The 12,654-nt window shown below is 39.7% G+C and overlaps 1 protein-coding gene across 1 annotated transcript in view; it reads left to right on the top strand.

Moving 5' to 3' along the window:
* The window catches only part of myo9aa (myosin IXAa), a 119,417-nt gene that overhangs the window by 71,271 nt on the left and 35,492 nt on the right, over positions 1-12,654 (top strand). Inside the window, 7 exon segments of the mRNA XM_036136172.1 lie at positions 183-299; positions 508-642; positions 5,518-5,639; positions 7,413-7,554; positions 7,682-7,877; positions 10,462-10,581; positions 12,470-12,520. Coding sequence (XP_035992065.1) covers positions 183-299; positions 508-642; positions 5,518-5,639; positions 7,413-7,554; positions 7,682-7,877; positions 10,462-10,581; positions 12,470-12,520 — 883 coding nt within the window.

Genomic DNA, 12,654 nt, shown 5'->3' with positions numbered 1-12,654 from the left:
GCTTGAATATTTTAGGCCCTGGAGTCAAATGTTGTGTTTGCCTCTTCCCCACCTTGTTTGTTCATCAGTTATCAAAACAGACCCAGCTCTTCATAAAGTATCGCAGGTTCTTTAATAAATCAACACGAGAAAAATAGATTAGAATTTCACAAAGTGTTGTATTGTGTTCTCCCTTCTCTCAGGCTGTCACGGTGCGAGACTCAATGGCGAAGTCTTTGTACAGCGCTCTGTTTGACTGGATTGTGCTGAGGATCAACCACGCTCTGCTGAACATCAAAGACCTGGAGGAAACCACTAAGGTAAAACGTCCGGCTGCAAAACAATAGTCTCCTGAATGGATTCACAACTTAAATTGAATGGTTTGAAACCATAACTATAACTCAAATTATTATTTTTTTTCTATAAACCAGAAAAAAAATAAGTTTACAAAATTGATACATTTTCCTAGATCTCAGTATATTCTGAACCCTTCATTTAGGACCAAATGTTATCTTTTCTTTCCTTCAGATCTTGTCCATCGGTGTGCTCGACATTTTTGGTTTTGAGGACTACGAGACCAACAGCTTTGAGCAGTTCTGCATCAACTTTGCCAATGAGCGTCTTCAGCATTACTTCAACCAGCACATCTTTAAGCTTGAACAGGTATGTTATGGCTTTTTAATGTGTGTGTGTGTGTGTGTGTGTGTGTGTATATATATATACACACACACACACACACACACACACACACACACACACACAAGAAACAGGAGTTTCGAGGAACTTCTTTCTTGTTGGTACAGGATCTCATTTGCTGTTTTATTATGCAAATATTACTTCAGCAGCACTCAAAAATCAGCCTGCTTACACTCGTGCCTGGGGCCATTTCTGCAAAATCCTCCATGTTTAACATACCACACAATCCATGTACATTACAGTAACAGTAAGACAATGGAGGTTCCTGTCATCACATTGTACAACAGGGTTGTGAAGTGAAAAGTTTGCCCACTGTGACCACCGAGCTGAAAATACGGGCTCTCCTAAGTGATCTGATTAACTTCAAAGGCCTTTTAAAGTCATGATTTAAGATTTGCCAGCAGCTTAAGCATTGTGTTTATGTTGTCTGGATAAGCAACATGCCAGGACATGTTGGGGACTCTAGGGCACCTTTGAAGCCTCCCAGCAGTTTCAGACTTACAGACCGGTGTCAAGAACAAACTGCTTCACCCTCTACGTAAAATTTCGAAATACAATGAAATGAAAGTTTGAGACGATATTGATATTAAATGTGAACATTGCCTTAATGGCCAATAACTGATACTATATACGCAATATATATTTCTCTATCCTTTCAACACTGAAAAAAAAAATGCCCCACACCGCTGACATTGCTTCTCTGCTTCAGTGAAACTACCCTGCAATCGTGCGCTGCATCACTATCAATGTCACATGACCAAACAAACACCACATGGCCCGTTTCCTCTCCTCCCCCCTCCTGCACATCCACTCTGCAAATCTCCTGTTTCACCACATCCCAAAGGTCCCAAAGCAGGTCAATGGAGTACAGTTAAGTCATTGTCATGTTCAAGAGATCAGGTTGTGATTGAAACTTTTTACATCATTATCCTGCTGGAAGTAACCATCGAAAGAAGGGTACCCTGTGTTCAAAAATGGAGAAATGTGATCAGCAGCAATGCTGAGGATAAGTTGTGGTGCTTAAATGATTTTCATTTGGGACAAAGTTCAGTGTGTTGTGCTCAGCTGTTTCTGAACAAGGCTGCCCATTTTCCTCTGCCATCAACCATCCAGTTTTTATCAGCATAACTTCAGCTAACAGCATGGTTTTTTTTTGACCATTCTTTGTAAATCTGGAAGAGGGTTCTGTGTGAAAATTCCAGTAGATAAGAAGGCACTAGCAGTACTAAGGGGCTCAAGCAATACTTGAATATGCGATGACTTGCTAAAAAAACATACCAGGGTGCTTTCTCAAGTCTGGCTCCCCATACCATGGTGTAAATTTGGGTCTTGGAGGCATTGGCAGGATTGGTTCCCGTCCCCTGGCAGTTCCAGATGGATAGTCACCAATGGACAGAATACATCATTGTGCGTCATCTGTGTACTGATGGTGAACACAGATATCATGAGGTTCTGTTTGCAACACAATATAAGTCTTTGTGGAACCCCTGAGGGCACCAGCTCACATGTACAACAGGCCTCTGTAACATCTGTATGCCCCATATGCTCAGCAACTGCGCCATATGACCAATTGCCCTCCTGGAAACCCACGATGTAACCCCTGTAAAAGTCCCACCAATCTAGATGATTGGCTGCAGGTAAACTTTCAAGTGCATCTGCAGCTAAAGGTCTCTATACAACGTAAACTTTGGACTTTTTGGGATTTTTACAATTGTAAGCTACTTCACAGTTACACAGTACTCTGTGTTAGTGCTGTCCAACTACAGAGCTGTAAAATGCTGCTTTTACGGCAACAAACACTTTTCAGGCGGTAAAAACATCTCAGAAATTGATGATTGTCGATAAATCAGTAAAACCAGAGAAATTCCAGTGAACACCTGTTTGTTCTGAGATGTAGCAGCGTATGGTTGAAAGCAGATGATATTCATTTTGTGAATCAGAAGGGAGCTGACTCTGCATCTTTGGGTAATTACTCAGCTGTGGTTTGTGGAGGAGTAGTACTGTATATTGCCCAAGACATTCTACTCACTCTTTGTACGTGTCTTCAGATTAACTTTATGCATAAACTAAGATTCACTCTCTTAACTCAAAGTTCTTTTAATATTGAAAAAAATAGCCCAACTCTAAGATTACCTCTCTGCTTCAGATTAACCTCCACAATCATGTGGTGCATCGTTATCACTGTTACATGCCCAAATGTTTTAGAATCAAAGGTTGGAGCAGATGCAGGTCCGCATCTTTTTGGACAATGTCTTCCTACTTTGCACATCTGGAGATTAAACTTTCTGCTCATTCGTCTTGAGAAAAAAAACAATCTCCAGCTTTGGTTGACTGGATTTCTAAGCATGTGAGAACATTGGTGCCTAAGTCTTTCCATAGATGCTCTATTGAATTAAGGTCTCTCCATTTTCTCATCAGCTGTGAATGGCTTCCCTTTCCTTGCGGGAGAAAGCATTCCCACAGCATGATACTGCCACCACCAGGTTTCACTGTGGGAGTGTTGTGTTCAGGGCACGGTGAAGTGTTTATTTTCCACACCTTTATCTCTGTCACATGTGTTCATTGGTCTTCATGAGTCTGTTCACCGTTTGACAACGGCTAAATCTAAATGAACACCTGTTGACTCTGGAAGGTGATTAGTTGGGCTGGATTTTATTTAGGGGAGTCAGAGTAAAGTAAGCATTCATGGTACACTTTTTGTTTATTTGTAAATAAAAATATGAAAACAGTCTGCTGTTTCCATTTTATTGCTTACATTTCCATTGCACTGATCTATCACAGATGATCCCAATAACTTGGGATTGACAAAATGAGTAAAGGTGCAATGCTTTAGCAATATAATGTAATGTAGTGTATAGCTTTAGGTTACATTTTGTTTTATAAGAAAACACATTTGGTGGATTTAAAAAAAAAAGGTTTGTAAAATCCTTCAAACCATGAAAAGGGGAAACAATACTTATAAGCTACAGAGCCATTAACTGCTATTCATAAAGCTACTATTGAATGTATTTTACTGCATGTTAAGGTAAAGGTTTGTTGTTTAATTTTCTTCCCTGTAAACATTACTTTTGTGGATACAGACAAACTTTTTTTTAACGCAATTAGTTTTTTTTTTTTTTCCAGCTTCCTGACTCTGGGTTGAGAACAAGAGAAGCAATTTTATTAAACCTCCCCTGGCTTAAGGTCTTCATTGGTTAAATCTCTTTCCCATGAGGACACGAAACTGGGAAAGACATAGTTTCTCTGAATATTAAAGCACAAAAAGCTGCTTTATTATGAACATGATGTGTAAATAACTGATACTGTTATGAGCAAATAAATATTTTCTGATGTGAAAGCAAATTTGTGAAGCACGGGGTCATTCAAAGAGCTTAACAGGAAAACAAAGTAACCAATGTAAGATACCTTAAAATTACCAAATACACAAAAACATGACATAAAGCAAAAACATTAATTACACTTTAAAAGCATGAAGTATCACATAGAAACATAAAAATGCACATTTAATCAAATAAAAAAGCTAAGACATGATGGACATGAACTGATAGTTATATCTAGGTAATATATGGAAAGACTGCAGTAAACTATCAACTTTTCAGTCAGTATTTAGGAAAAGGTTCTGCATATCTCAGGTTTTCAGGGAGTTTGTTCCAGAGCTAAGGAACATGGAAACTACACAATCAATTAAACGCGTGGACACATTTTTCTCATTCAATGCCTTTTCCTTACTTTTTATTACTTACTACATTGTAGATTTCATACTAAAGTAATCAAAGCTATGAAGCTAAAGTATGTATCATAAAAAATGTTAAATAACTCAAAACATATTTTATGTTTTTTAGGTTTTTCAAAGTAGCTCCCCTTTGTTTTGATTAGTGCTTTGCACACCCTTGGCATTTTCTCAATGAGCTTCATGAGGTAGTTACCTGAAATGGTTTACCACCATTCCTGAAGAATTTCCTGAGGTAGCAATAAAAATAAAGACAAACAATTTAATGATAAAGCTTTGACTGGCAGTGTAAATGTTAACTCACCTTGTTTAGTCCTGGTACTGGGAACATGGAAAAAGTAGGTGTCAGGTGACCTGGGGGGTTTAAGTGGTTCGTGGCTGAACGCAAGCAAAAAATCTGTTTTGGTCCAAGACCATCTATTGCCTTTTAGACAATCAACAAGATTTATGATTATGTCCTTTCACATACAGTAAGCCAGTGTGTATAAATATAGGGACTGGTCTTCTGAGATCTGGTGTTGATTAGCTTTTTTTTTTTTTTTTTTTTTTTTTTTTTTTTTAGAAAATCCTTTATTCCAAAAATTATAAGCTGATTCAGAGAGATACCTCAATTTTTAATAAAACAAAGAAAGTCTGAGTCAATCATGAAACCTAGGTTTTTTTTCCATGCAATGTTGTCTCAAGTTACAACTAGTCTGAGTGTAGATTTCTAACCTGCATGTTCTGGGCCAAAAACTGATTTGAGTCTTTTCTGTGTGTGTTGGAGGAGATTGTGACCCATCCACTCATGGATGTTTCTGACGCACTGACTTGGTGACAGTAGTGGACAAAAGTCAAGTGATGACACAGCAATATAAAGTTGTATGTCATCAGCATAACACATAATGTCCTGTGATATTGGAGGATTGTGTAGATGATGAATAAAAGTGGCCCAAAGGTAGACCCTTGAGGTACGCCACATGTGCGCTCAATTTATAATTGGCAGATTGTGCCTCCTTTGTGTCATTTGCTAAGTAGGATCTGAACACAATCCCACTTAAGAACATACCTTATTTATCCAAACTGCTAAAGGTCACTTAGGACTGACCGTTAGTTCTCATGTGACCCTTCAGGAGGAGTACAGAGCTGAGGACATCAGCTGGAGGAACATCGATTATATCGACAATACGGGCTGCATCAACCTGATCAGCAAGAAGCCCACCGCATTGTTCCACCTGCTGGATGAAGAGTGCAAGTGAGTATTCTACTTTGACCGGTTCATTTCCTCAGGAACAATTCTGGTTTCTCCGTAAAAAGGTTCATCCAGTGCATTTGGCTGGATGAAGCAGAACTGGCACGCATGCTGACACGGCTGCAAAGTTTCTGATTTTATTCCAGCTTAGACCTCTTCTCTATCCTCATGCTGTCAGCTGTTGGAAAAATAAGCTAAAACAGTAAAACTCAATTAGCTGTAAAATGGATAAATACTGGCCCACCAACCGCATAATTTATGGACCGGTACAACCGTTGCTGCTTTTTTTTTTTTTTTTAATTAAGATTAAGTTGCTATATGACATGAAAAAGAGCCTGGTTGATGTGATGAAGCAGGTGATTGTTTTGCTGCTTTGACACAGCATGAAACAGGACACGGCACATGACTGCATATGAAGACAAAGCTAGACATGAACAGATAAAGCGAGGAACCCTTTCATTTGTTTCATGCTTCAGGCAGCCTAGAACTTTAAATCGGCACTAATCTGTCTGTGCAACCTTTCTGTGTTGTGCAGCCCTGTCTTATTAATGCGGAGAATAAAAGGTTTTAGAGTACATCTCAATTTAATCATAGCTCTGTTTCCTGTTCAATAGATTTCATCATAGCAGCAAAAAGAAAATACTTCTGATACTGTGAAGTTCATGGCTTTTCTGTGACTGATTTAGGAACAATATTTCCTCCTTTAATTCCCTTTCTTCTCCTTTTGCACACTGAAACAGATTTTTCCCACATGGAAAAGCTGGAGAGCACACAGTCTTTCAGCTGTCTTGTTTTTATAGCTCAGGTTTCACCCTGTTCCAGAACCCCTGGTGTCTCATTCTTCCTTCGTCTCCTTCCTGTGAGCGCCTTGTCTTCTTTTTTTTTTTTTCCCTTTTCTTTTCTTAATAGATTCCCTGGCTCTCACTATTAATGGTACATCAGGAAATCTGAGCTGAAATCAAGTTTAAAGGAGATCCGCTGTGAAGATTTTATTTCTTTTGTTCAACATCAAATAGAAAATGAATCTGTTCTTCTGTTGCCTCTTGTTTAAAGGGCCTATTTCATAATTTGTAAACAATTCCCCCCTTTTGCTTACAAGTAATTGATTTCCATGCCCCCCCCCCCCCCCCCCAAAAAAAAGAAACACTTCAAGCACAGCACAGTTTATTGCTGCTGTAGTGTTCAATATAGTAAATGTGTTTAAACATGGAAACATCAATGGGCTTTATTACACCATGCCTAACCAAAAAGTGTGTAGCTATAGTAAAGTTTCCCGTTCCGCTTTGCGCCTAATTTCTGAGCTGTTTGTTGTCAGACACGATGTTATGAGGAACAGCTTTTAGAATTAGCCTCTTAAAAACTCAAAGAAAACGAGTAAAGTCGAGGTGAAGCCCGGAGTCTCTGGAGCCCAGATGTAATGGAGAACATATGAGTCCTGGCCTCAGAATGGTGTCAGCTTGTGAAAAAGGAGCATCATGCCTTCCTGTATTGGCACTGAAAGTCTTCTAACAGGCTGCAGATCAGATGACGTTGACTATGATGTTTTTTTTTTCTGGTCATCATGAATTTGTCATGTTAGGAGCAGAGATCAAAAAAATTGAACATTTTCTGTGTGATTTAATGCTGCAGGATCCATGATGTAAGCGACGGCTTTAAACAAGTGCCTCAGCGTACCGATTCTCTGGCTCACTTCTGATGCGTTTCCTCCTGAACATTAAAAGCAGATGCAACATCTATTGTTCTTCAAAGTGCTCTCCTTTTTGCTCCTGACTCCAGCTTCCCGCAAGCCACCAATCAGACGCTGTTGGATAAGTTCAAGCGGCAGCATGAGGGGAACCGCTACATCGAGTTCCCTGCCGTCATGGAGCCCGCCTTCATCATCAAACACTATGCTGGCAAGGTCAAGTACCGTGTCAAGGTCAGTTGGGTTTTCTTCACACAAAATCTGAAATCCATCTTCTTGTGTTCAGTAGAAGATGAGTTATATCCAGATAAAGGGGAAGTCAGAATATTTTGTATTTATAATAACTTTTATCTCAACACAGGATTTTAGGGAGAAGAACACGGATCACATGCGGCCAGACATCGTAGCTTTGCTAAAGAGCAGCAAGAACGCGTTCATCTGCAGCCTGATCTGCATCGACCCGTCTGCCACTTTCCGCTGGGCGGTGCTCCGAGCGTACTTTAGGGCCCTGGTGGCTTTTAGAGAGGCTGGAAAGAGGCACACGCACAAGAAGATTGGTGAGAGAGCACATCTATAGCCGCTGCTTTAAATCCTTTAAAAAGTGTTAAGTGTAGATGATCAAACAAGTAAGGGAAATGTATGTTTTTTGTGATCTTGCGCTCCTTTAATTGCTGCACATGTTACAGAAAGAGAAAAATGACCCAGACTCTTTGGTACGACAAGCAGCATGGAGTAGTATTACAGTGTGCTAACATTGAGTTAAGATATCATCGTGTCAGGCTTTTAGCACATACATAAATAACTTGACCTAAATTCTTTTTATTTGAAACATAAATAATTGTTTCAACATATTTTTTGTAAAAATGTTTTGATAAATCGATGAAAGCTAAGATATGGGATAAATGGTTATTAGATTTAGCTGTGGCTTTATACTGTAACTTTTCTACTGTTTTGTTCTTAATAGAGTAACACAAGTTATTATCAGATGGGTAATCAGTCAGATTATCGCCTCGGTGAGAACAAAACACCTGAACTTTGTTTCCCCCTAAGCGAGGAAGAAGTGCACAAGTCTTCTATCAGCCAGCTGATTGGCAGTGCGTAGAAAAAAGGTGTTGGAAGGGTCTTGCCCCATACAACCAGAAAACAACTTGGGTATTTTCTGTAGCATCTTATTAATGATGTTAAACTCTAAGAAGAGTATTGTATTTAACCAGGCTTAAAAGCATTGTATTTTAGAGCTTTGGTGTACGTTTATATCAGCAACTGGCTCATGTCTTGTTGACTGAGCTGGTAGGACAGTGAAAAATTAATTGTTAAAAAAGGGGAATAATGATGGGTTGCAATGCAGTCATGGTTTTGGTTCTTTCTCACCAAATTTTGTGTCAGTAGTTGTGATAGTGTCAGTAGTGCCAGTAGTTTTGTCATGTATTTCCAGTAGTTGTTGCTCTCTGTTTCTCAGCTTCCTCTTTCTGTGAAATGCCATTTTCTCCCTTTAGAGTTCACTTTTAAAAGGACTTTAATTCTATAGACTTTAGCATCGGATTGTTTTAAACATTACTGTCTGTGTGAGATCAGTAAACATTCTGCTTCACTTTCATTGTAGCTGTTAGAATAGTTGTTTAGACCACTAGAAATCCTACTAGAAATAATTAAAGTCACCCAACAGTGTCTGTTGAAGGTAATATTGAAAAATCTCAAGGTTGATTTTGACTAAATTGGACTGAACTGATTTGTATTCACTCACCATCCTCTTGTCTAAAGAGACTAGATGTTCAGAACTGAAGAAAAAAGCTGTAGATAGACGTTGAAGTAGCTTATGGGGTGTGCACTTACAGTCAAGGCCAAATGTTTAGTCCGTGATGCAAATGTTCAGTTTAATAAGAGTATTTTAAAATGTTACAGGTGCATGCTGATCAGAAATTAAAAACACATCACCAGCTTCAAAGCCATCCACTTAGCAAATCATCGGTTTTGAGAAGAGCCAATGCTGACAGTGCTGACCTTCTGTTCCCCTGAAAGGCTGGACATCCGGTTTTCCCCAAATCCCGGCTGATGGTGGACGTTCTTGTGTTGTTGGTGTTTGGTTTTGATCAGTTAGTTGACTTCTGTCTTTGGGTTCTCAATGAGTAAAAGAACTGTGGAGATTTATCCTGACTGGTTTAATTTAGGATTTTAGATCTTGGCGTTATCAGACATTATTTTGGGATTAGGAAGATACAGTTTATCGCCAAATATTTCCAAAATAGTTGTACTTTTTGGGCAACTTTTTAAAATCAATACACTGTTGGCAGAAATTCTTCACTCATCGTGGTATTTTATTTCCAAATGTTCCAAACAGAGAAAATATGTTTGCCGTGGTGTTCTGTTCTTAATCTTTAGCACGTTTTGCTGAATATTTTTCCAGGAACTTTGTCTTGGACAGAAGAGGTTTCTCTGCTGGCCTTGTTGTCACAAAGCTGCTGCCTTTGCCTCGCTGTGTGTGCAGATCCATACCAACCCCCCTGCTGCCAGTGTTGCTAAGCTCTGCACTGGTGGCAAAACTGTTCTGGGGGGGATTGTTCAGGGGAGGCATAGCTTGTGGACGACTTCAAACTTCTTTACAATAGCTAAATCCCTCACTTTGAAAGTCTGGATGATGCAGAAAGGGAATCTTTTGGCAGCTGGTTTCCTGCTTGTGATCTGATGATGACTTCATGGCCTTTTATAATAACCCATCTGCTAATTAGCTGGACTCTTTGGCACTACTACATAAAAAAATGAGATGACCCTTTTGTTTCAGGGCAAAAATACAGTGAGACTCTGTTTTATTATAAAGTAAACTTTTTAACAACAAAAAAGGAAAGGAATTAAGAGGAATCAAAAACCAATGCAAATTGAAGCAGCAGAGTTTGAAAGGACATTTGCACCACCACGAAAACCTTTGGCCATGACTGCACACCGAGGCCCAGGGAACCGAACCCCGTAGAGTCGTTTTGAAATGTCTACCATCTTCTCTGCAGATGTCTTGTTCATGTAGAAAACTGCATCTCCCGAAATCCTCCACTTCTACACTGTCTAATCTCTTTATTTCTCTCCCTTTCTCTCTCTTCTGCCCCTGTTTGTTCTTCTTTCTTTCCTTTTTTTTTGTTTTGCTTCTCCAAGGGCATGATGACGCTGCGCCCTGTGCAGTATTGAAAAAAATGGATAGTTTTAGCTTTCTGCAGCACCCTGTGCATCAGAGAAGCTTAGAGATCCTGCAGAGATGCAAAGAGGAGAAGCACAGTAAGGCTGCCAAGAAAACAATAACCCTTCCTAACTTTCATATTAGACCATGACTTGGGGAAACTGAAGGGATGAGAGCGACCAACATCTTCAGCTCCACTGTAGCCGCATTGAGCCAAAAGAGTTCAATAAGTGTCTGTTTAAGAACATTTCCAGTGCCTTTTAAGCCTTTTCGCATTTTGTCACATCTTATTGGGATTTTTTATGTGACAGACCAACACAAATTAGGGTATATATGTGTGGTGGATTGAAAGTGATCAATGTTTTTCAAATGTTCTTCCAGATAAAAATCTGTGTGGATATCTGTTTAGCCTGTATGAAGCAATGCTATATAGAGCCTTCTATTGCAGGAAATACATGAGTAGGTCTTTTGCATTTTGTACCACAATTGATTATGTGGACATCAATTTAAGACTTGATTCAGAGACTCGTTTGGATGTAGGTCTGCTCTTTGACAGACAAATACGCTTTCATCAGAAACCATGCCATTGTGGCTCTTGTTGTGTTTCTAGTGCTGTTGTTCTACCCAGAAGATAAAGCTTTTGCAAACTCCCACAGGTTCTCTTTTAGGGGTGTCCCTGTATTTAACTCCATCCATTTTCTCATCAACTCTGAGACGCTTCTCCATCTCTTCTGAGGAAAAGCATTACATGATGTAGCCACCACCCTGTTTCACATTGGGAACGGTGTGTTCAGCGTAATGTGCAGTGTCGGGTTTTCTGTTCAGACAGGGAAAAGAAATCAGTGTTGGCCTCTCCACAAAAGGTTATTTGCAACAAATAACCTTCCGTCCAAGACCAGGTTTGTGGCGTCTACTAGTTGTCATGTCTGAGCTTTGGATCTCTGCAGCTCTTTCAGAGTTACCAAGGGCAACATGGCTTTGTCTAAGATTAATCATCTGATGGCCCTCTTGTGATAGGTTTTCACTTGTGACATATTCTTCCAGTATCAGATGATTGAGTTAACAGTGCTCCATGAGATGTTCAAAGCCTGGAGATTGATGTCTTATAAGCCAACCTTGCTTGAAACCTCTCCAAGACGTTATTTCTGACCTGCCTGTTGTGTTCCTTGGTCTTCATGATGCTGCTTCTTCAGTATTCTCTCAGATTTATCTCAGTATTACCAGAGCTTGCTGTTTAATCTCAGGATTTACATATTAGAAGACTTTTGAAGGCAATTGGTTGTACTGAATTTTATTCAGGGGTAACGGATTAAAAGCGACTGAATATAAATGTGTGCTTCACTTTTGAGATTTTGTTAAAAAAAAAAAAAAAAAAGATGAAAAAAAAAACAAGCAATTGTGTTTGTCTGTCACACAAAATCCCCCCAAAAAAGACTTTGTTTGAAATTGTAATGTGATAAAATGTGAAAAATATATGTATATATATTTTTTTTGTACGGCACTGTTCTGATTTTTTTTTTTTTTTTTTGCAGCTCTTATTGTGGATTAGATGCTTGGTCTCTGATCCCTCTGTCTCCCTCTTGCACGTTGTTCGCTAGCATGCTTCAGCCATTCTGACACTTGTGTCACACATTAAGAGTCCTGCAGAAATACGAGTGCATGGTTGCAACGCGCTGTCTGCTGACTCTAGTCTGGGTTAGAAACTACTCTGGGTGTCCTGTTTAGCGGTGTAGTTTACCTCACAGCCTGTTGGTGTAGCTGCTACCTCACCTGCACTTCACATCAGACGTCACTAACAAATGTTTTGCTGGTGATGGTGTTGGTGATGGAGGAAATGACGCCAACTTCATGACTAACTCGCTCACAGGCAGCTTTTTTTCACATGGTGGTGGGCACACAACCGGCCGCTCAGACGTCACGGGCCTCCATGAACTTGTCAGTGCGCTCAAATGTTTTTGTGTCTTTTTGTTCTGTGCTACCTTGCAGCTCCAGATGAGAGTGAAAGTGTTGTGCAAAGTGATGATGAAACAGAGAATGGTATAATGTTCAGTCCCAGTTTTCAGCTTTCTCAGTAGGCTAACCCTGTAGATCTCTGTGATCCTTCAGCACGACTTCAGAGAAAAACGGATCAGTTGTACCACTGCAGGCTTGTCACTCTGCAACCGCACTTA

The sequence above is a fragment of the Fundulus heteroclitus genome, chromosome 4 (genome assembly GCF_011125445.2).
Source record: "Fundulus heteroclitus isolate FHET01 chromosome 4, MU-UCD_Fhet_4.1, whole genome shotgun sequence".
NCBI lineage: Eukaryota > Metazoa > Chordata > Actinopteri > Cyprinodontiformes > Fundulidae > Fundulus > Fundulus heteroclitus.
Note: the sequence above shows the minus strand (reverse complement) of the source record. Positions and strands in the feature narration are given on the sequence as shown.